Genomic DNA, 21276 nt, shown 5'->3' with positions numbered 1-21276 from the left:
GTTTGGCCTTTCTGCAGCCAACGTTGCAGATGTCACTGAACTGACATCCTGCACGTGCGGTTGATAATTTACACGGACACGATTCCCATTCGATTCCGCAGCAAAGTTAAAGTTGCAGCGCCGTCCAAATACTCGCGAGAGTGTTATTTTGAAAATCCCGACAGGAAGGCTGGCGGTGTATTCTCGCCAGCTTGTGTAGCTGCCAAAGCACACACTGTCCTTGTGCTGCCCGCCAGTGGTGCTCTCTTCAGTCACTGGTGCAGCGGGACTGGGTCGCTTGTTTCCATTCTTGCTGCCGCGTGTCAGCACCTGTTTGCCATTGGTCGAGGACGGTAAGAAGTCGACTCTTGTTTGGCCCAATTTAAGTTGAATTAAAGTGTTGCGTTTTCGAAATAGCCCCCTTGCACGTGAAGCGTTCCCGTTGAGCTAGCTAAGGTTATAGCGTGCATGTGCGCGGAGGTGTTCCGGAGAAAACCAGTCAAAACGTTTCTTCTTTTGAGCGTAGCAGACAGTTATGAACTGTGTCATGTAACCTTAAGGCTAGGTAAATATCCTACGAGCTATAAGTCTGCAACATAATTAGGTATGAGCGCGTAACGCCATGTCCTATAGTCTTTTGGAGCCATGCTGTCATTCTGGAGGAATGGACGATATAGTTGTGGTTCATATTCGAGTTACTGTATTAGTTATAAAGTTATTATCGGAAAGTAGAAACTTTGGTATTACATGGTCTGGGGGGCTCCATACGGCAGCAAGACGTTTTATTTTGACAGCTCAAGCCGGAAAGGTTTCTTTAATTTTAATTTGTCGAACTTGACAATAAATTCACTTTTGGTCCGCATGGTGTTGCCTCCTCTCTGGAGGACGATGTGAGCTGATCTTAAACTTCCATTTAACACTAGTTTAGTGTAACCACTTGTTACCTTCTCTGTACGCCACATGCACGTTGAAGTACCCGTTTGAGACGGACATATCTGGGGGTTTAGCTACCTCCTGTGTTTTTTTTAGTTGGCAGCCATGCATTCCTAGAGGCACCGGACATTAGTGATCGATTTGAACCCCATCCCCCATCTGCTAGAAGGGGAAGTAACCGTGTCTACTTTGCACAATGACCATATGGCATTTTGAGTGGGACATACATGTCATCCACCTCTCAGCTATTTCACAGATGTCATTAAGAGGTTTTACCATGATTGTAAAATTTAATTTTCCTCCCCTGGCTCTGATTTTTCTCAGGTGAGACGTCCAGCTTTGACTGAAAAAAAGAAGAAGCGTATGCCTGAGAGACAACTTTTCAATGGCTACCTCAGGCCCCACCTCTTCTGCCTCCATCACTGCTGCTGTGCCTGAGAGTTTCCATTATGAAACCAAGTACATCGTGCTCAACTACTTGGCAATGCTGCCTGTTAGTAGATCACAGACGCTAAACATTTCTCAAGGTGAGATTTAAGACTTTAGATTAGTGGGTAAATGTTCTTTGATTTTGTAATGTAGTTTAGTGGAACTCGACTTAAGGTATTGCAGTGTGGCAATGAAATGTCCGTATCTCCCAAAGAGAAGCACTGTCAAGCAAACCCTGTTTAGCTGCTCTCTAAAGTCTCTTTGTGTCATCAGTCTGTGATACGCATATCTGAGGGCAAACCTCACACATGCATTCACACAGTACACAAATAGAGTTGCAGGCACATGGACACAGAGCAGTCACAAATATATAGTCAGGGTGAGCAGGCAGGTTGCCAGCAGTTATCTGGCTCAATTTAGCCATCACTGACATTGGGACAGAAACGCATCCAGAGACCGTGTAATGCCTGTGTAATCATGACAGTTATAAAGTACCCACTGCTTGTAAACAAATAGATGTCTTGTGAGGCTACCTATGAGCCCAGCTACAATCCTTTCAATATGGTGTCCAGAGGAGCTGAAGACGAGTCTTTCTTTACCGCAGTAACCTGTTGCACCATGACCTCAGGCATTCAGCATGCGTTTCTTTCCCGTCTTGTTCCCTGTGCAGCTACAGCGCTAAAACATGCAGCAGTTTACACATATAGACATGTCATTTGTAATTCATTAATCAGTCTATGTGCGGATAGACTTACTTTCTTCCACAAAGAAGTCATAACCACAGTGTGTTAGTGGTGGAATAAATCACATGGAAGTGAGCAACACTTGGAATGGGAAGCTAAGTCGGTTTTGCAGGAGGATGGTTTTAACCATGCGTGTCATTCCCTCTGTCACAGGAACAAACCGAGATCTGAGAGAGAGAAAAATGAGGCGGCATTATGAAAAACAGAAGTGAGAGACGGTCAAAAGAAAGAGGGGGAGCTCTCTATTTCCTGTCCCTTTTTATTGTTGTGTGCATAGTTGGAGCGGGTGGAGGAGGGCAGATGACTGGCTGATCCCGGCTTTCCGCTTGAACCGGTCCAATTTCTGACAGCCTGTGATGTGTGATCACTGTAGGATAACTCGCACGCCAATGAACCAAAGCAAAATAGTTGTCCGGTTAGCTGTCTGGCTGAATGCTAAAACAGCACAGAGCCCAGGAAAAACCAACAGTGGTCCTCGAGCTGCAGGGACACAGAGAGAATGGAAAAGGGGTTGGCTGAGTTTCCTCTTTCTTCCTGTAAAAAAAATTAAATAATAACGGCAGTAAGCTATTTGATTTCCATCACAAAAACATTAATTGGAAAAATCAACGAGGAAAGATACCGAAAGGTCCTTCGTGTTTCTTTTCCATTAGCTGATAGTCCCCGGTTTGGTTGTGCCAAAGTAGTCCACATTCCATGATAGTCGATGCCAGTATTGTCTTTGAGTTAAGTGATTGCTACATTGATGTGTTTTACACTCATGTGATGGCTCATATTCGTTCACCAGCAGCCTCTGGAAGGTTTTTGGTGGTTCATTATGCCCCCAGCAGCACAGACTGAATCTTATAACAACAAGTGTAAGCTTGAGCTGTGCATTGGTGCCTTGGATGCACGTGATATGAGAGAGAACTATTTCTAGGAAGGAAGAGCAGATGGATGAGTTGGAAGTAAAGGGTGTTGGTATTAGTAGTAACTAAGCCTGCAAACAAATTTCTACCCTCAAGGAAAGTTTGTGTTTTTTATAACAGTTTTTTATATTTTTTTATTGGTGGTTGCAAAGTATTTGTGAGGAGTCTGTTTGTGTGATAGAGAGAGAGAGAGAGAGAGACCGTTGTTTCATGTCATGTGTTTATCTCTCGCAGAAGATGCCCAAAATGAGAGGCGCACAATGATAAAAGGGCATGAGGAAGAGCTGCGACAACTGGACGATGAAATCGCTGCATGTAAGTGGACACGCGCACACTGATTTGAAGTCAAACATATAGGAATCAAATCTCCATAACATATTGGAGAAAAATTGATATATATAGTGAAGATATATATATATATATGAACTGCAACTATCATAACTCAAAGCACAGTATAGATAAATGAAAGGAAATGCACAAAAACCTCAGTGTTGTAAAACTCTGGCTTTACTTTGTTCATGCAATGTGGGTCTCTGTGTGTTGAGGAATCCACACGTTAATGTAAAAGCTGAAATGTATGTATTTACATAACCCCAGTTCTCTGAGTAGCATGACACGAGTGAGTCACGTCACTCCGCAGCACCCCTTGCTCATATCTAGTAAGGAAGAGGTGAGCGATTTGAATGGGTATGGTTTTGTTTAAGTCTAAACAAAACTGACCTAAAACTGACCTGCACTTCCTGTCTGAGGTAACATCCTTTCCCTGTGTTCTGTGCGTTTGCAGCCTTTTCCACGACGGGCTTTGACCGGCACACATCGCTGGTGTTTAATCCCGTGGTCCCAGAGACCTCTATTGAAGACTGCCTTGCTGCGATGGGAGACCGCGTGGACGCAGAGCTCGACACACACCTGGAAGCAGCTGTACACACACTCCTCGCAGGGTCAGTTTACAACTCTGTCGCACTTTCACAATAGATTGTGTGTTTTTCATGTCAATACTGGCGTAGATTAGCAGCATTCACTGCTTACACATTTTCTTCAAAATAACATGTACATCGTTTTGGCTTGAATTTATTGACTCAACGCACATTCTCACACACACAAACACACACATTAATTTCTGCTTTTCTAAACCAGAGAGCTTTGTAAATCAATGAACCATTGGGAAAAAGTATTGTCACACAATGTTCACACAGGCTGAGACTGCACACAGAGGATGAACATGCAGCCATGCAACTGTGATTTAATGAGTAGTTTGAACATAAGTGAGGTTCACTTGCGCAAGGCAGCCCCAGCTGTTCCTGGAGTGGCTCTGTGGCCAACAGATAAGACTGTGGTTGTACTGGGCAATGTCCAACTGTGAGAAAACCAAGGCTCACTGAATTTTTCCGACGATAGTAAAGGGTTTCATTTTAAGCATGGCTGACATCTGCTTTACAAGACAAATACATTTACGGTATATAGCACTAAGCATAACACCCATGAATTATAGGTGTGTGAATTTGACTGAGGAGGAACATGTGGCTTCACTTGCACACATGGGGATCAGTCAGAAAACTTTGTGAACACCAACCCAACATGGATCTGACTTCATGAAAGCAGATTATACCAGAAATTGCTGAAATACAACATGCAATGAATACAAGTGAGGCAATGATCTCGGGACAAAACACACTTCTGCTCACATTTTAGACCTTAGATAGGTTAGACGGCAAAACATGTTTTTAACAGCTCTTGGCAGGTGAAGGAACAAATAAATATGGGATGCGGAGTATGAATAATGTTTTGATTCTTGACACATTTAACTAATTCCTCAACAGCGATATGTAGACCATATGTTTATAACCACTGATTGTGTCTGTGTGCGTTTCAGGCCTCTGGACTATGAGCGATTCAGAGACACAACCCGGGATCTCTCCATACACACACAGGGAGGCTGGAGCAAGGTGAGTCAGCCATGAGTTTTATGAAGGACATTTAATCTTCCATTTCATATATTGATTACCTCTGCCACCCTTACGTTTCTTCTTTTCTTTTTCTCCCCTCACCTTTTAACTTCTACGCCTACTCCTCTCTCCCAGGTGCTGGTACCTTTGGTGCTCCTCCAGGCTTTACAAAGCGAAGGACAGTCGCTGACAACTCTGTTGCATCTGGGAATGCGCTTCCTAGAGGAGGAGGAAGCCGGCTACATCATCCAGCAGGGGGGATGGGTGAGTTTTTAAGCAAACAACGGAGGAAAACCATTATATGCCAACCATTTTATTTAATACGTTGTCACCTTGAAGTCAGTAGTTTTTGTAGTGCAAATTTAGATGAAAAATACTTTGACCGTGCTTAAATATTTAAGTAAATGAGATGTGCCAAACTCAAAATAGACAGATGAGGGCATCGGTGAGTTCCCTGTACAGATGTTTCACATCCAGGAGATCCTGCCGCTGCCACTGTTTTGTCTTTTTTTTGGAATGTAAGACTTTCAAAACCACCAGCCAGAAGGAATTACATCCTTAATGCAGTCTTCTTAGTGGTAATTTACAACTTGAACATCCGTCCTTTGACAACACTTAATCATGGGTTAAAATGTTATAGTTATCATGTTTCATAAGATGTTGCGTTACGTACGAGGGCAGTAATGATGTGGCAGTCATTACCTAGCCAGTGGGGCACAGCACACTGGGGCTGGTTGCACCAACATGCATGCACCGCCGGTCCAGGTACAAAGCACAGAGAAGCTCAGATTACAACACACACACAGATACACAAACACGCACACATACACACACAGAGGGAGTTTGACTTCATTCTTTACTCACACCGTGTCACAGATGGCTCCCGATGAACAAGGTCATGCTGATTAAGCGTCACGTGACTTGACACGTTAACCAGGGCGCCGGTCGCCATTACCTCATTGTCATGATGCTCTGCCCGGTTTTGTGCGACGTAACGTGAATATGATGCACTGGCTCCAAACAAAGCAACATGCTTGCTCTGCGTTATGTCACAGGGGGGATGACCAGATGATAGGCTGGGTCAGGATCAGCAATGGAGGGATGGAGTGAAAGAAAGGAGGAGGGAGTGAGAGATCGCATGAAGAGACTGGTGATAGGATGGGAGTAGAATACGAAGGAGGGAGGGGTGAGAGCAAGAGGGTAGGCATGGTGAGCCAGTGAGAGCAGAGGGAAATCTCCATTGGTTTAACAGCTGCCTGCATGCACACTTCTCTTTCTACATCCACTACATGGACTGTCCAATAGACATTGGCACTGGCTATTGTGTGTTCAAGTGATCCAGAGTTGTTACGACTTCACGTTGAGGTAAGACGTTTTACTTGTGATGTTGAAGCAACTACAGAGAGCTCATTGGTCGTGATGTGCGAATGTTTCCTCTGACAAAGAGTGACGAACTCTTTGCAGCCGAATAGATCTCTCTGCCCTAGCAGTATTTCTGGTTCTTGCCATTGCGTGCCACAGATCTTTTGATTATTGTTGCACAATAATCTCATTTTATGAAATGTAATATTGCAGTTCTTTTTTAAAGAACCAACTTGAGGAACATCAAGTACCATTAGAGAAGATGGAGAGCAGAAACATGTTTTGTTCATCATATTCATCTTATTTATTTATGAATCCGTTCTCGCATTTTTTAGTTGAAGCGACACAAAACATCTTAAATGCACAGATTAGTACTGGGTTGGTCACTTTCCAATTATGTTGCTGGATTTGGGTGCCTCTCATGATGCCATTGTCGGTTACATCAGAATACAATAAGGATTATTATGAGCTTAATGTGCTGTACACTTCATTTGGCAGGAACAAAACCAGCAGCCCAAAGACAGTGCACAGCCAGGGGCAGGTTGGAGGAGGGCATGGCTAGGGAGGGGGGGTCAAGGGGGAGATGAGCAAAAGAAAATGGCCTACATAGAGAAAGAACTCAAACTGGAGAGTAGAATTAGTTAAGTGTCTGTCTGGGTTGTCCGTCAGTTTGTGTGCTTGCATGCGATGGTCGGTCTTTCCTGATGAGGAATCGGATCATTGTCCTTCAGTGAAAACTGCTGGACGAGAACTGAGTGTGCACAACTGGCATTTCATATTACTGTCCTTGTGAGGGTGATGTAATGTGACTCCTGAGGTTTGAAAGTGGCGCACTGAAAATTGCACCTGACCCATGAGCAAAGAGAAAGGGACAATGGAGACATGTGTTATTTCACTGCAGTATATTTGATGGTTAAAGCGGCTCTTAAAAGGCAATAAAGCAACTTTTACAGGCCCTCGGTTTGACATTGGCAGTTGCTGCTTTTGCTGCTGCTGAGATGGTGACGTTGCGGTGATGACACGGTGCTTTAAGAGTTATAGCCTGGGCCGTGTCACGCTACATGTACCCTGCTCTGCGTAGCAGTTCTCCCCCATGTTATGTAAGCACCCTCTCGCCAGCTCCGGGGTGAAACATGTGCATCACTGAGCCACTGCATTCGCATGAGACTGGACCAGAGGAGGGCCTGTGTAGGCTGAGGAAGCCACCAAAAATAGCTCCTAATCCTCTAAAAACATCGTCACCAGGGGCTTGACTGGCCCACTTGTAGCTAAATAACTTGTGCAGCACACTGGCTGCCTGTCAAGGTTTAAACAGGGCACCCATCCCTCCTCTCTGTCCTCCCGTCTAGCCATCACCCTCCCTGCTGTCACGAAACCGTTTATGATGACGGGACAAAATATTTTTTACGCAAAATGTGCAGCTGCACAGCTGATTGTTGCAGAAGGTAAAGTCTACTCGGAACTCATTCGGTCCTCAAATAGTTGTGGCTTCTGTATGTAACCTAAAGTGATGGTGTGTCTGAATAATAATGACTGACCAGAGTCACAACGAGAATTAAAGGTACAAATAGATGCTGACGGGCGGTCGCTCTCTGTCAACTGCTGTGTGACCTCTTGCAGTGCTTGTCTGTTGGGAACAGCGGTGACATAATCCTCACAAATGTCAAGAGAACATATGAGCCAGTGAAAATAGTCCCACATTTAAAACTGAACCGGTTTGAATTATCATTGTTTTGTATTCTTGTGGATTTTACACTTTGTGGATATGGAAAGTGAGCCTTTGTTGCATCCAGCAGTATGTGGCATCACGTGGCAATGTAGCAAGTACTTGTAACTGTCACAAGAATGTGGCAGCTGTCTTCGTCTCCCAAAATAACAGTGTTTAGAGATGTTTTCAGCTTTTATTTTTAAAAAAAGGTTCTTTCGGGCAGTGGCTATGTTACTTGGCCCTCCATGTCAGGGATCAGTGTTCGATATCCGCAGCGTCATGTTGAGTTACAGCGAGGCACGAGCAGCTCAGTGAGACAGAAAGAGTAAAGCAAAGCCAAGTAGACAGTTTCTTAAGAGCAGGAATGTGGACTTGCTTTATATAGTTGGCGTTTGCCTTGGGGTGAGGGTGGAGAACTATGGAAAACGCCTCTCGACAGAACAACACTTAAAAGATCGTTGTGTTTCCCAGCTTGTAGTGTTGGAGGACAACAACAACATGAAACACTAAAGAAAGAGCAAATATAAGGATCAATTCAGGTGTGTATTTTCTTTTATTTATGCTTTTAAGATATTGACAACAATTAGATTGTTTTGTATATTCATACATGCTAAGTTTTATTATTATTCATTACTATGAATCTAACTTTAGACTTCACCTGGTTAGATAGAACATTTGTCCAGGAATATTTACATACTTTCTGTGACGGCTGCGACCAAAGTTATGTAACGTTTATAGTTGGTGCTTGAGGTCTACAGTTTGGCACGCCCACTTGGGACTCTGTAAACTACATGCAGGCGAAGGCTTGACGGTTACTGTCCCTGAATGCCATCAGCATCATTTTGCTGTGAGGGTTCTGTGAAACACTCTCCCACATGCAAATCAGCTTACGGAGAGAGTGAATGTTGGATAACGATGAAACGCAGAGAGATTTAATCCCTTTCCTGCCTCCCTGGAAAAGGAAAATGACCTAAACAGCTTGACTGTGCTATTTAAACGTTGTACAGATCAAGCGTTGTTTCCATACTGTATGCTTCCTCAGTGTGGATCAAATGCAAATTGGCAGTCGATGACACTCTGTGAAGAACGTCATAACCTCTCATCATCATGTTCAACAGAATCCGTGTTGCTTTGGGAGCTGATCTTTGCTGTCAGAACCGCTCTGAACTACACATCTGTCGTTTTGAGTGAAATATTGGATGGATTGCTGTGAAGTTTTGTACATTACCATCTGTATGTTTCTTTTCATCTAGTACCATCATCAGATCAATGATTTAATGTGTCTAATTCTAAGGGTTTCTGAACCCAAGCTCAACTAGTGACATCCGTCATAACTGTAATTTGCATTTCTCACTAATAAGCAAATGTTAGCATGCTAAAAAGCTAAATATTATGCTTGCTGAACACCAGCATGTATCATTGTGAGTTTGCATCTCACCCAAAAGTACTGCTGGATGAAGGCACAGCCTCACAAAGCTGCTAGCCGAAACATTTGGTCATCATTTTTGTGTTCTGTGCAAAATGAGTTATTTTACATTTTATTCTGACATAAGGTGGGGTCTGCCCTTTTGTAATTTAAAAGTACGAGATTTTAATGTGCACAAGTCCAAAATGAGACACCTGGACTCACAGGACTGTTGTGTGGGCAGTGTTAGATTGTGCTGCTGCACAATGTGAGAGGAGGAAATTCAAGATTCAAGAGTAGCATCCTACATGCCATTTTCAGAAAAACATGTTGACATGTCATCGCAGGGGAAATACAGTTGATCAAATTCATTATTGTCACATGCTCATGAGCCAGCATGCGCAATGCCATGTCTGACCTAATTGGAACAGGGCCATAATTAATGTAATTAATTCTACCTGCATCTACCCTGCAATGACAGATGTCAAAATGTCACCTTTCTTCATTCACTGTTTTCAACACGTTCCTTTTGTGCTTGTTGTGAACACCCAGTGGCCTATTTCTGAGCCTTATGCGGTGCATCACATCACTGCACACTCGGCAAAATGGAAAGATGTGGCCGACATGGTCCTTCCCTCATGCTACAATGGTATTCTTTTCCTTGCAGTTATGTAATGAAAAACTAGTTAATGCTGACATGAAAAACTAGTTTTGGCGAAATGGTTGACCTCTTTAATATTTTGAGGTCAAATGTGTATTTAGTTCTGCAGACTCTACCGTTTGATTGACCTCGACATATTTTGCTTCAGCAAGCTGACCTCTCAATCACTCACACGATCATATGATATGCTGTTACATAATTAATCTATTGTTGATTAATAGCTGTGTACCACCAGGTGGCGATACAAGTCTAACATAAGGTGGAATACAGTGCAGGCTGTATGTAGACTGCTGCCCTTTGGAAGTGTGTGTTTTAAAAGCTAATAACACTTTTGCACATACAGAATGTTGATGCCGTCTGTCTCCGTCTGTCCACCACAGGGTGAAGTCTTCAGCCTTGAGCCCGAGGAGCGAGGTTTGACCATTGCTGAAGACAGCAACGACATTTACATCCTCTCAGGGGACCAGCATCCGGACCAGCTCAGCCCCCCCTCCTCGCTGCTCTGCACTGGAGGCAACAGCAGTCAACAGAGCTCCTGGCAGACAGAAAGCTTACCCGTGTCTCTGGCCGGTCACGAGTCTTGGGCACAGATTAGCGCGATGGACCCCGAAGACATGAAGAGCTTGGACAGCAATGAGGGCGTGGCTCTGGCCGAGGAGCGCAGCGAGAACAACTCCTCAAACTCGGACATCGTCCACGTCGAGCGCGAAGATGCTGAGCTGCTCGGGGAAGGAAGCGAAGTTGGAGCAATAGACGAAAGCATGATGAGCATTTTAGGCACAGAGAGTGAGCTGGCCGAGCTCAGGGAAGAATTTAGGGACCAGACTCCACCTGTTCTGGTGTCAGCCGAGGCAGACTCGACAGAGCCGGCCTCCCTGCTTTCATTCGAGGACCCAGTTGTAATAGAGACGCCTGCAAGCTTGTCGGCGGAGCCCTCCCTCATCTCCTTAGAACCAGAGCTGCCTCCCCCTCCCTCTGAGCCTGAACCTGCAGCCCCTTTATCTGTTCCTGCAGTAGAACCAGAGCCTGACCCAGAACCCGCTGCTGCAACCGCCCCAGTGCCTGGTGAAGTGGCACCCCAATCTCCAGCCAAGGAAACCCCATCAGCACCAGCAGAGGCCGATGCCACCTCAGAACCCGCTGCCGAACAGGAGCCAGAGCCTGTCACAGTGCCTCCCCAGCCAGAGGAGCCAGAACCAGAGACTTTGGCGGAGGCGGAGGCCCAGCTGGCTGCACTCGTTGTCCCAGAGGCTGTAGTGGCCCCCGTAGAACCCCCAGCTGAGGAGCCACCAATGCAGCCGGAACCAGAATCAGAGCTCCAAGTGATGCTTTATGGAGGTGCTGCACTGGTGGTCCTCGTGGCTGTAATGGCATACGGCATCATGAGCTACAGGAGGAAGTAGAACATCTTTCTTAGGGTCGGAGAATGTAAATTACACAATGTTAAGGTAGAAATAAATGTATTAGTACACACATGGTGAGACTCTTCTTACAAATTGTGTTGGATGTACTAAAGGAGGTGGCTTTTTCTGCTATTCTTTTGAGGGTTTTAAATCTGTGAAAATGCCCCCTAGGCAACCAAAACCTCACCTCAACCTTACTGCTGTGACTCCAACTTCAAACACAGGAAGAGGACAAGAATGCACTCCATTATGCTCCTTACTTTTGGTGTTTTTCTTCTCCTCTTAAGACTCCAGCCCTTTTGTCTTTGATTGGAACGTTTGTGTTCATTTCTCTTCCGCTTGATTTGGTTTCTGTAATCTGTGGCTCACCGTTGGGACTGTTTTGAGTCAGTTCTACATTGGAAATCCACTGATAACTCCCTTAGCTGACATAAACCTCAAAGTTCATATTAACAGTTGCTGTGAGACTTTTAGCTTCCTCTCCTTCTATGCAGAAAAGTGGCATTTATTCATATGTTCCTCCTCGAACTAAGATGACAATTTTTCTCTTTCTGATTAACAAACCAAATGTATATGGAAAAGAAAGTTAGCAACTACATGCATCATCGCTTAGATTTCATCTTTCCATATTCCACAAGGGATTTGTATCATTTTACAGACAACATATTTTAGTTCTCGTATATTGAAACAATGATTTTGCCGCAGATTGGATGAAAATATTTAAATGAGTCCTGAGAAAACTCTTCTGCTGCTTGGCAAAGAATGTGAATTCAGTCATCCCTGTTGATGTGAACACAATTCAGGTTTGAATATTTTTTCTGCTATGTCTGTGTTTTACTTTGTTCCCGTCGCTATGACTGCTCCACTGCTTATAACGTAACGACTAATGCCACAACTTTACAAGGACTATTGCATCAGTTAGGATGTCCACTCCATACCCTCAAGAAGAAAATGGGTTCTTCAGCGACAATCAAAATGGCATCAACGTGTTTGTATGACACAGAAAATGCGGTTAATAAAGATTTGGTTTTTGAAGCAGGTTCCAACCTTGTGTTGCTATGAAATACATTTTTGCCTGAATATCACCCAGCTTACCAGTGAGCTGATGTTCAGTACAGTGCAAGGCTTCTTAAAAAGAAACTGAACTGTTCTAGAGGAAAGTCCCCTGACTAACTGTCCCGCCCTGTGAGAACACGTCATTGAGTTCGTCATCTTCAGTAGCACCATTATTAAAAGGTGACACGATGTTTGGTCCATTGCTGCATTTATGTATTTTCTATTATAGAATTTGGGGATATTGTGGTAAGTTTTATCACAATACAAATTCAGTAATGGCTATTGAAAAAAAACATTTCCTTGTCTGACACCCCGATGTTACACACATGGGACTTCCTGCTTTCAAAGGGAAACCATTAAAGAGGCAACACAGGAGGAGAAACACGACACTTTGTACCTCGAGTTCCCTACAATGCACTGTTTGAGATGAGAATAATTCAAACAAAATATATTTGAGAACCTTTTCTGTGGTGGTTTGTTCTTATGCCTTATTGATATTGCTTTGCCAAAGAGCAAAATACAGTTTCAAAGTATTTAAGATTGAAATTAAACTCGGATCTCAGGAAAATATATTTAATCAAATCACAGTATAATAGCCATACACGCAAATGCCAAAAGAAAAATAAAATGAAAACATAAAACATTTTAAAGCAAAGCAATGTAAACGGATCAAGTAACACAAATATTCCAAGTCTCAAAATTAACTTTCCATTTCTCATTTTCAAAAATATGACTGTAAATTCATCGTCACTTTCCTTAGTTGGAATGTTCTTCTTTTTTTTTTACTCGTATGGTCGACGCATCTGCTTTTCACAGTCGACTGGCGGATGTCGATTCCAGATGCAGCCATTTTCCACCACACGGTTCTCAGTTATTTCAACTCAGCCTGCAGCTCAGAGAGTCACCGGGTTGAAGTACCGCAGCACGGCGTCGAACAGGTTCCTCAGCAGCCGAGGGGTCTGCTCGCACACTCCCTTCACCAGGGTGAGCGTGAGGGCCACAATGACGCGCTCCTGGGGTAGATGCTCCAGGCCCACGCCCCGCCTCATCACTCGGTCCACCTCACACGTTAGGTGATCTTTCCACTGCTGGAAAGCACAAGTGAACCAAAGGGATCAATTGGTACATGAAGGTAAGGCTGTGGTTGAGAGGCGTTGTACACCGTAACCGGTTGAGTACAAATGAAGTAAGATGACCTGAGCAGCAACATCTTTAGTCTATAATCTTTTGAAGTTTCGATTCTAAATTTGAGTCACAAACATCTTGGCGTGAACTGGATGCAAAGATGCTTTCATTCATGTAAATATCTATACAAATAGGTCTTTTGAAGTGCTAATAAAAGGGAAATTGCACATCTGGCAATTAATTTATCAAATACATACAGCTAATCTCAGTATATACACACATTGCTTTATTATGGAACTCAAATGTGTAGTTCCTGTGGCAAAAATAAAATGTTGCAATGAGCTTTTTTGGGTGGCATAAATAAATTGCATATCTTGCCCACCTAGTAGCAAGTAAATCTGTGAGGTAACGGTGTTCTCGCAACATTATGGAATACCTACCGATAATGCAAATAAAATATAATCACTCAGGGTTTCCCAAAGTGTTGTACAGTGGACATGGGTCCTCACCTATCCTCAAACAAAACCCCCCAAACTATGAAATCAAAATACCCTTTAAGGTTACTGTGAGAAACTTTTAACTGGTTATGAAACCGTCTCAATGTATTACTGATGACTCTATATGACCTCCTTACGTAAACAGGACCATCAGAGACAAGATTAGTGGTCTATGTAGTTTTTCTTAATGCTCGTCATTGCCACCGGTAGATTAGATCAATGCAGGTTCACCAGGAAGTCCTTTCACTCAGACTGGAAACCAATAATGACACCACGCTGCTGGAAACCCAGGTCCTACCGCTGGCCCCACTGAAGGGAAGGGAGGCACCGGAGAACAGAACCAGTTTTTACGAGCTTCAGAATCTCTTTAGTAACCCTCTCATTTTACTGCATTTTACACTTTTCTCCACAGGAAGCACCTAAATCAACACAAAGAAAGTCCCTTGTAGTAGCTTCAATTGAATATTAACTGTCAAGGGCAAAGAGCAAATGCACTATTTAACACACAAAGGCCATTTATTTAATAAACGTGGCTATCACTTAGGCCATCAACAACAAACTGAATTGATCACAAGATAATGCCGTACCTGGGTGGCCTACTGCCTCAGCTAAACTTATTTTCAGTTGAAACGTATAATAACAGTTAAATAGCAAGATACAAAATCTGGATGTGGCGATCTCCTTGTTATACACCACCACACACAATAGTTTGTTTTTCTGCTCTTGGTAACTTTGACCCATATAGTCCCATCTATTATCAGACAATCGCCATCACAACATCAACACCCCCCCTAGTAGACTCACCTCGGAGGGGGAGGTCGATATGTTCCTGCTGAGGTTCCGGGTAGCCTCAGCTACGACATTGTGTTCAAGCTGGTCTGCGATTTCTCTCAGCCCTTCTGCGATCTGCTGAAGATCTGCTGCCTCTGCATGGTTCCCTACAGGAAAAAGAGATCAGTACACTAATCAGAACATGTTTGTTTCTGGATTAAAGAGACAGATGAAGAAATATACGTTTCCATGAATTACTTTGAGGCAATGTACCTTCATTTGATCAATTTCAATATTCTGGACACCAATATCCCACATATATCACAAGTGAGAAGATGTTTGAATGAGGATCTGAGTTTGAATTAATTGAGTCACCAATTACATGAAATGGTTAACATACGTCACTTCCTGCTGTCCCTTAAAGACACAAGTGGTTTCATTACTATAACTGAAAAACAACTTTGGCTGTGATAAAGTGGGATAACTTCTACATGACATGAGTTCACATGTGTGTGAAACCACATGTTAGTCACAGACTCTAAAACATCACCTGTATACGAGCCTAGTACAGCTACTCACGAGGCCACTGCAGTTCCACTGAGGGCTGAATGTCACGGAAAGCAGGCGTGATGCAACTGGACACGTGACCGTCCGTTTCGAGGTCTCCATCCTCCAGCACGTCTCTCCTGAAGCCACTGGAGTGGACGTCCCGGGTGAGATTAAAATCCTCGCCCAGGGAGAGGAGCTCCTTCCCGTACTCTGAAGTCCGACAGTCGGCTTGGAGGAAGGCCAGAATGACCAAGGCGCCGTTTTGCCCAGTGCTCAGATTCCCCAGGTCCTCCATCGACAATCACTCTGCGGTCTTTTTTATTTATTTAGGGGGGTTACCGTTAGAAATGTCCGCTTAAAGAGACTCACTGGAAAGTTGCCGTCAGCTAGCTACACGAAGTTAGGTTTTATAAAAGAGCAAAAGGGGTTCGAGGACTAACATCCGTCTGAACAAAGAACACACATGTGATTAATTTAACTTATCAACTAACGCCACAACAACAACTAACTACGTCATATTTACGGAATAAGTTGTCAGGATGCCGCCGGAGAAACTGGCTAGGAATATGAGCTAATGCTAACTTAAGTTATCAACGCTACATTAGCTCACCTTAAATGTCGAGAATAAAGTTGACGTTTGTTAGCGTGGTTTATCGTACTCACATTAGTTTGTTACGCCGGGGGCTTCAGCTTTTTAACTCCTACAAACAACTGCCGATTAGTAATGCGCCATAGAGCGCTGATATGCTCAACAACAGCAGCTCGTCCAGTTGTGGTGGTGCATGAGCAGAGTTTTGTGGGGAGGTCCTTTAATGCCTCATGGTGCTTTCAAGCACAGTCGCTTTCAAGCACAGTCGGACAACGCTAAACAGAAACTCTCAAAACCGGCAACAACACTGGAGATTATTAATAAAGTTATCGGATGGAACAGACATTTTAAATGAAAATAGTCTTCCTCAAACTGCCAAGACATGAAAGAACGTGTGCAGTGTGTTTTTGATGTATCTTTTGGACTTCCACATGTTTGACTTTATATTACGGATAGTTACCCAAAGTCACTTACATGTAACCAGTTTTAAATTACTGCATTACTACAGGTCACGGTGAAATCACGTGACCTGTTCTCAAAACAATGAATTGATGGCTCATAGCTACTTCCTGAATCCACCACTATAGTCTGTCACACAGTTGGCTGCAGTTCCAGATAAGAGCCAGTGGAAAATCCCCTGTGCTTTTTGGATTATACGAGTCAAGAGTTCAGATTTGCAAAACTAACTGGATTAAGAAAAAAAGAAACTCCATCTGATAAAATGCTTAAAATGTTTATTTACAGTTTAAAAAAAAGAAGAACATTGGTCTGCAGCAGTCACATCTTGCCTCTGCCAGAGAATCAATTGAAAGGGGTTTGAGTGAGTCAGATGAGTCCTTTAAAAACACAAACCACAGCTCTGCATTACTCTGAAGATTAATAGGTCTTTCAATTCCGTTATGTCCCGTCATCCCTCAAAATCGTTGCTGTCTATTGTCATTCGGTCCTCTCCGAGAGACCTCCTATTCAATTTTACCACAGCCTGGTTGCAGAAGGAGTCACGTATCATCCAAGCAAAGGACAGGCACGTGGGTATCATGACGTCCCGTCAGACGCCATAACCCGAGCAACCGAAGCTCATGGATCGCGCCGTCTTCCCGCCAACAAGCCTCCTTCCAGCTCTGGGTAGGGACCCCATCTTGGTAGGTTTCAGCCCAGGACAGAGGAGCTGCTGGGGCGACAAAACTGCCTGACGAGCCTCCTGGAGCTCTCTGTGGAGAAAACAAGGAAATAAGTGAATGCTTTTAACTGAATTAATGCTGAGGAAGGGGGGGGCGTGACTGTTGATGCAAGGTAAAAAAAAACTCTCCATGTTCTCCCCCCCCCCCCCCCTCCCCTTACTTTTCGAGCATGGCTGTCCTGAACTTCTCTACATTGAGCTCTCTGCGTAGCTGAGCCGCCACCCTCCCAGTCCTCTCCTCCCGCAAGACCGTGTGTTTGCACAGCTCCCTGGCAGAGGGACGCTTCGTCAGGTCTGGGTCCAGCAACGACTGACGCAAAGAGGGAAAAATACATTTTTAACAAGCTATGCTAATGTAAAGTAAAAAAATATCTTTATTTAAATAATCAAACTACTTAACAAAAACAAATCAGCCCAGAAATAAGAGCACCTGAAGTAGGACTCTGAAGGGAGGCGATAGCTCCTTTGGCAGTTTGGGGAGCATCCCCTCTCTTAGGCTGTGCCACTCATCTCCATTTTGAGGCAGAGCAGGAGCACCGGCTGCCAGCAGGATCGTAAGGCCCAGAGCGAAGATGTCTGCCTTTGGCAGGTGGCTGTACTCCTAGAGAGCAGAGAGACTTCAGAAATAAAACACTTAAAACAATGCAAATACAGCTGGACCAAAACATTTAAAATAACGCAGTGTGTATGATCTGGCTACATCTCGCGGTGCGTGTAGGAGAACTGCGGTGGTCGATGCACTAACAGGAATTACCCCATCTAGAGCAGATTCTTATTTTGAGTTAATTCTAGAGAAAAGAAAACATATTTTATCAATTTAATTCCATTTCTGCCAATAGAGCCCCCTAAATGCTACACACTAGCCTTTAACCGACAGTGAGGTGCAATCAACCCAAGCCTACTTTTCTTTTCATGCCAAATGCTTTGCCAACGTTTTTACCTCATGCAGGACCTCTTTGGCCAGAAAGCGGCTGTCCCCTTCCTCAACTTGAGGACTGCTGGTTGAGGTCACATGACCCAGATCCCCTGCCAAAAAGAAAAATAGACTCAGACCTGAGGGCAAACAACAATTAAGGGAGAAATGTATCCAACGCTAAAGACATTACATTTAGCCAAACTACAAAAATACCATATGTAAGTGTGATTCTAGTGATAATCTGTTTTTATTCAAGATACAATACCAATTTTGTAAATGACTCCTGCTGAAGCGCTTTGGTCATCTTCCTCCTCACTCTCCCCTTCATCCGCTGCACTTGTGCTGGGACGGTGGCAAATGAATATATTACCTGCAAAGGGGGTGAAACAAGAAAGATTTTCAGGCACAGGAGACTTAAGGTTTGGACTGGTCGTTACAAGAATTTAATGGGGATGTGCTCAGTGAGACTTACTTGGTTTGATATCCAGGTGTACGAGGCCTGAGCTGTGGATGTATTTGAGCCCCATAGACACTTGTAAGAGCAGATCTTTCAACTCGGCCTCTGAAAATAGCTCGTCCTGGACCTTCTTCATCACAATGACATCACTGAGGCTTCCACCTGGCACCCAGACAGATGGTATCAAAACCACAGAGTTCAATAAAGTTCCCCGAAAATATATTTAGAATTCAATTTAATTTAAGTTGACCTAAACCGTGTGATTTTGGTAGCAAGGAGAAACCTACCGTCACAGTATTCATTCTGAATAATCATGTGATCGTCCTCTGCCCATGCTGAATAATAGCGAACAACATGTGGGTGGTGCCCAAGAACAGCATGCGCATACACTTCCTTTAGGGCCAGCTGCCTGAGTGGGCATGAAAAATAGTCAGATAAATGTGGATCAAGTTGGGAACAACATTTTAAAAAAGTGGACTCTTCCGTCTCTGGCACAGAGCGACATGTACTAACTCACTCATTGGTTGAGCCTGCCAGGGGACGGCGAGAGCGTTTTATGGCGTACAAGCAACCATCCAGCCTCTTCACACACTTGTAAACTGCCCCAAACTCGCCCACACCAATGCACTCCAGCTCCAGGAACTCACTCTCATAGCGCGACAGCATGAAGGCTTGGACAGCTCGCCTCTGCCAGATAAACAGACGGAGGGCCTTGTGGTCAAATCAAATGCATTTCTAATAGAGGAACACGCGTCATAAGGCTCAGTCTTGAGCAGGTTTCTTGTTTGTGTCACTAAATATGTAAGCACTTGCATGAGAAAAAGATTCCTTAGAGAAAATCCCAGAAGTAGGATTGGCAGCATGTCATTTTGAACAAAACAAGAAGTGAGGGGGCAGACGAAGATGACAAAGCCTGATGATGAAATGCTATCAGACGCATCTGAGAGGGAGGGTGACATCAACCAGAAAAGCGCTGGTAAAAATAGTTTTACCTTTGGTGGGAGAAAGGCTTCATCATCCTCTTCAGATGACGTTAGGCTGTGTTTCAACCTGAAAGATGAAACAGGCTTTTAGACTTTTTATACACTCTGAACATAACTGCATTAGTAAGGGATAAAAGTCAAGCCTGTATGTAAGAGAGCTAAAAAATAAAGATTGATAATTCTAATTATTTTTTTTATTTGACCCTCAGTAATGCAACTCAGATGTGTGAGATATCTACCAACCGATGACAACATTAAAATGTTTGCCGTCAGAAAATGGCTCTTAAATTTTCCACACATCACATCTGAAAGTAAAAATGTCTGGACGCATATTGGCTCTTACAGATCCACAGAAAAGCGTGGATCATAGATACCTGCGTCCATAATCATCATCATTGTCACTCCTACAACGGTTATTCCACTGCTGCTCGCTGTTCCTGCGGACGGTGTCCGGGGTGAAAGGATTCACATTGACAAACGGTGCCTGGATGAGGTTAGCAGCAGCAACTGAGGCGAAACACAGGGTCCGCTGAGGGCGGCCTGTCTTAGTGCTGGAGCAAGGCTGGGACGACTTCGATAGAAGGCTCTACAGGGGGGGAAGACAAATGCAAGTCATCACACTGAAATTAAACCACAGGGGCACACAAAGGACTATCAAGCTGAATTACTCCCCACCTTGGGTGTGCTGGGAGAGTCACAGAGCCTCAGTTTACTCCAAGAGGCGTAAGGTATAGGGCTAGTGCACTGTAAAGGGGAACACACAGTGTTGCTTCTACTGCGGTGGTTTTGCCCCCTGGGCGTCCTGCACCCAGAGCTGGGACTGTGGATCCTGGGACTGTGGATCCTGGGACTGTGGATCCTGGGACTGTGGATCCTGAAGGTGCAGTCATCGGAGCTGTTGTCACTGCTACTCCCCTCCTCTCCACAGCTTGTGAAGTCCAGCTGCTGGCTGATCTCACCAAACAATGATGCCATACTTGGGACCGAAGTTTCCCTTGAACTGATCAATCCAACATTTGCCTGCCTTTAGAGAGCAAAAATACCACTTTACCATTTTTAAATTGGGGATTTATGTTCTGCATTAGATTATTAAAGTCTCTTTAGGAAGATGAGAGGAAACAAAACATGTCTGTTGCAAATTCAATCAGTCAATCTCTAAAACACTAGGCGTACATCTATCCACTATGATAAAAGGTCATTTCTACTTACACAACATTTAAGTCCCATAAAATAATCAATCAAGTCCAAAAACCTTATTTTAATTACTCAATTGACGAACAGAATCCCATTCAACTTATTTTCAGGATGATGTGAAAGCTCACGCACGCGTCAGTGTGTCCTTTAGGTTTGAGTAACAACGTGTGTGCATCATGAATACTCACTAACAAGTCTTGTCCCCTCACTGGCACCACGCTTGAATTTCGCGCCTCGTATGTAAATGACTTCCTGTTTAAGTAAACTCCACCGCCGGGTCAACACGATCTCGCTCTCCGATTGGCTGAATTGTTCCTAAACCGCACACCTGACTTTAATTGCGTCGACAACTTAATGCGGCGTTACTGTACAACTATGAACATCGAACTATACGAACCATGTATGGCTGCCCATGTATGTGGATGATGTCGTTGCAGGAAAAACTTAAAATTCACATTGAATTAGATCAAATTAAAATATCG

General features: G+C 43.9%; 3 protein-coding genes across 5 annotated transcripts; 1 reads left to right on the top strand and 2 right to left on the bottom strand.

The window, feature by feature from the left end:
* Positions 1-203: 203 nt before the first annotated feature.
* bcl2l13 (BCL2 like 13) lies at positions 204-12516 on the top strand. 3 transcript variants are annotated; one of them, XM_034534609.1, is made up of 7 exons: positions 204-332; positions 1237-1439; positions 3230-3307; positions 3777-3933; positions 4866-4938; positions 5074-5202; positions 10455-12516. In XM_034534609.1, exons 2-7 carry the CDS (start codon positions 1298-1300, stop codon positions 11475-11477), a joined length of 1602 nt encoding a protein of 533 aa, XP_034390500.1. In that variant the 5' UTR covers positions 204-332; positions 1237-1297; the 3' UTR covers positions 11478-12516. The 3 variants fall into 3 exon arrangements, with proteins under 3 accessions (XP_034390500.1, XP_034390498.1, XP_034390499.1); XM_034534607.1 differs by having other exon boundaries at positions 3227-3307; XM_034534608.1 differs by lacking the exon at positions 204-332 and adding an exon at positions 822-869 and having other exon boundaries at positions 3227-3307.
* Positions 12517-13092: 576 nt separating this feature from the next.
* Positions 13093-16304, bottom strand: bida (BH3 interacting domain death agonist). Its single transcript, XM_034534610.1, has 4 exons — positions 16139-16304; positions 15506-15788; positions 14960-15093; positions 13093-13621 (listed from the first exon to the last, which is right to left on the bottom strand). The coding sequence occupies exons 2-4, from the start codon at positions 15768-15770 to the stop codon at positions 13427-13429; spliced, it is 594 nt and encodes a 197-aa protein (XP_034390501.1). The 5' UTR covers positions 15771-15788; positions 16139-16304; the 3' UTR covers positions 13093-13426.
* Positions 16305-16797: 493 nt separating this feature from the next.
* On the bottom strand, positions 16798-21086 carry wee2 (WEE2 oocyte meiosis inhibiting kinase). Its single transcript, XM_034535327.1, has 12 exons — positions 20983-21086; positions 20276-20624; positions 19975-20186; positions 19610-19667; positions 19135-19304; positions 18905-19026; positions 18633-18779; positions 18426-18530; positions 18185-18270; positions 17675-17845; positions 17406-17554; positions 16798-17275 (listed from the first exon to the last, which is right to left on the bottom strand). Exons 2-12 carry the CDS (start codon positions 20573-20575, stop codon positions 17113-17115), a joined length of 1683 nt encoding a protein of 560 aa, XP_034391218.1. The 5' UTR covers positions 20576-20624; positions 20983-21086; the 3' UTR covers positions 16798-17112.
* Positions 21087-21276: the final 190 nt, after the last annotated feature.

Source organism: Cyclopterus lumpus, chromosome 6, assembly GCF_009769545.1.
Source record: "Cyclopterus lumpus isolate fCycLum1 chromosome 6, fCycLum1.pri, whole genome shotgun sequence".
Classification (NCBI taxonomy): Eukaryota; Metazoa; Chordata; class Actinopteri; order Perciformes; family Cyclopteridae; genus Cyclopterus; species Cyclopterus lumpus.
The sequence above is the reverse complement of the archived record's forward strand: the minus strand, read 5'-3'. Positions and strand labels throughout refer to the sequence as shown.

Excerpts from the sequence above, each read along its gene's own strand:
- wee2 (XM_034535327.1), bottom strand. The coding sequence starts at position 20,575 with ATGGCATCATTGTTTGGTGAGATCAGCCAGCAGCTGGACTTCACAAGC. Across the intron at positions 18,271-18,425 it reads AGGAGTCATTTACAAAATTG|GGGATCTGGGTCATGTGACC; the intron begins GTATTGTATCTT and ends TCTTTTTGGCAG. Across the intron at positions 17,555-17,674 it reads CCTTCAGAGTCCTACTTCAG|TCGTTGCTGGACCCAGACCT; the intron begins GTGCTCTTATTT and ends TCTTTGCGTCAG.
- bida (XM_034534610.1), bottom strand. The coding sequence starts at position 15,770 with ATGGAGGACCTGGGGAATCTGAGCACTGGGCAAAACGGCGCCTTGGTC. Across the intron at positions 15,094-15,505 it reads AGTGGAACTGCAGTGGCCTC|GGAACCATGCAGAGGCAGCA; the intron begins GTGAGTAGCTGT and ends TTTTTCCTGTAG. Across the intron at positions 13,622-14,959 it reads TATCGACCTCCCCCTCCGAG|CAGTGGAAAGATCACCTAAC; the intron begins GTGAGTCTACTA and ends TGTGCTTTCCAG.
- bcl2l13 (XM_034534607.1), top strand. The coding sequence starts at position 1,298 with ATGGCTACCTCAGGCCCCACCTCTTCTGCCTCCATCACTGCTGCTGTG. Across the intron at positions 4,939-5,073 it reads CACAGGGAGGCTGGAGCAAG|GTGCTGGTACCTTTGGTGCT; the intron begins GTGAGTCAGCCA and ends CCTCTCTCCCAG. Across the intron at positions 5,203-10,454 it reads TCATCCAGCAGGGGGGATGG|GGTGAAGTCTTCAGCCTTGA; the intron begins GTGAGTTTTTAA and ends TGTCCACCACAG.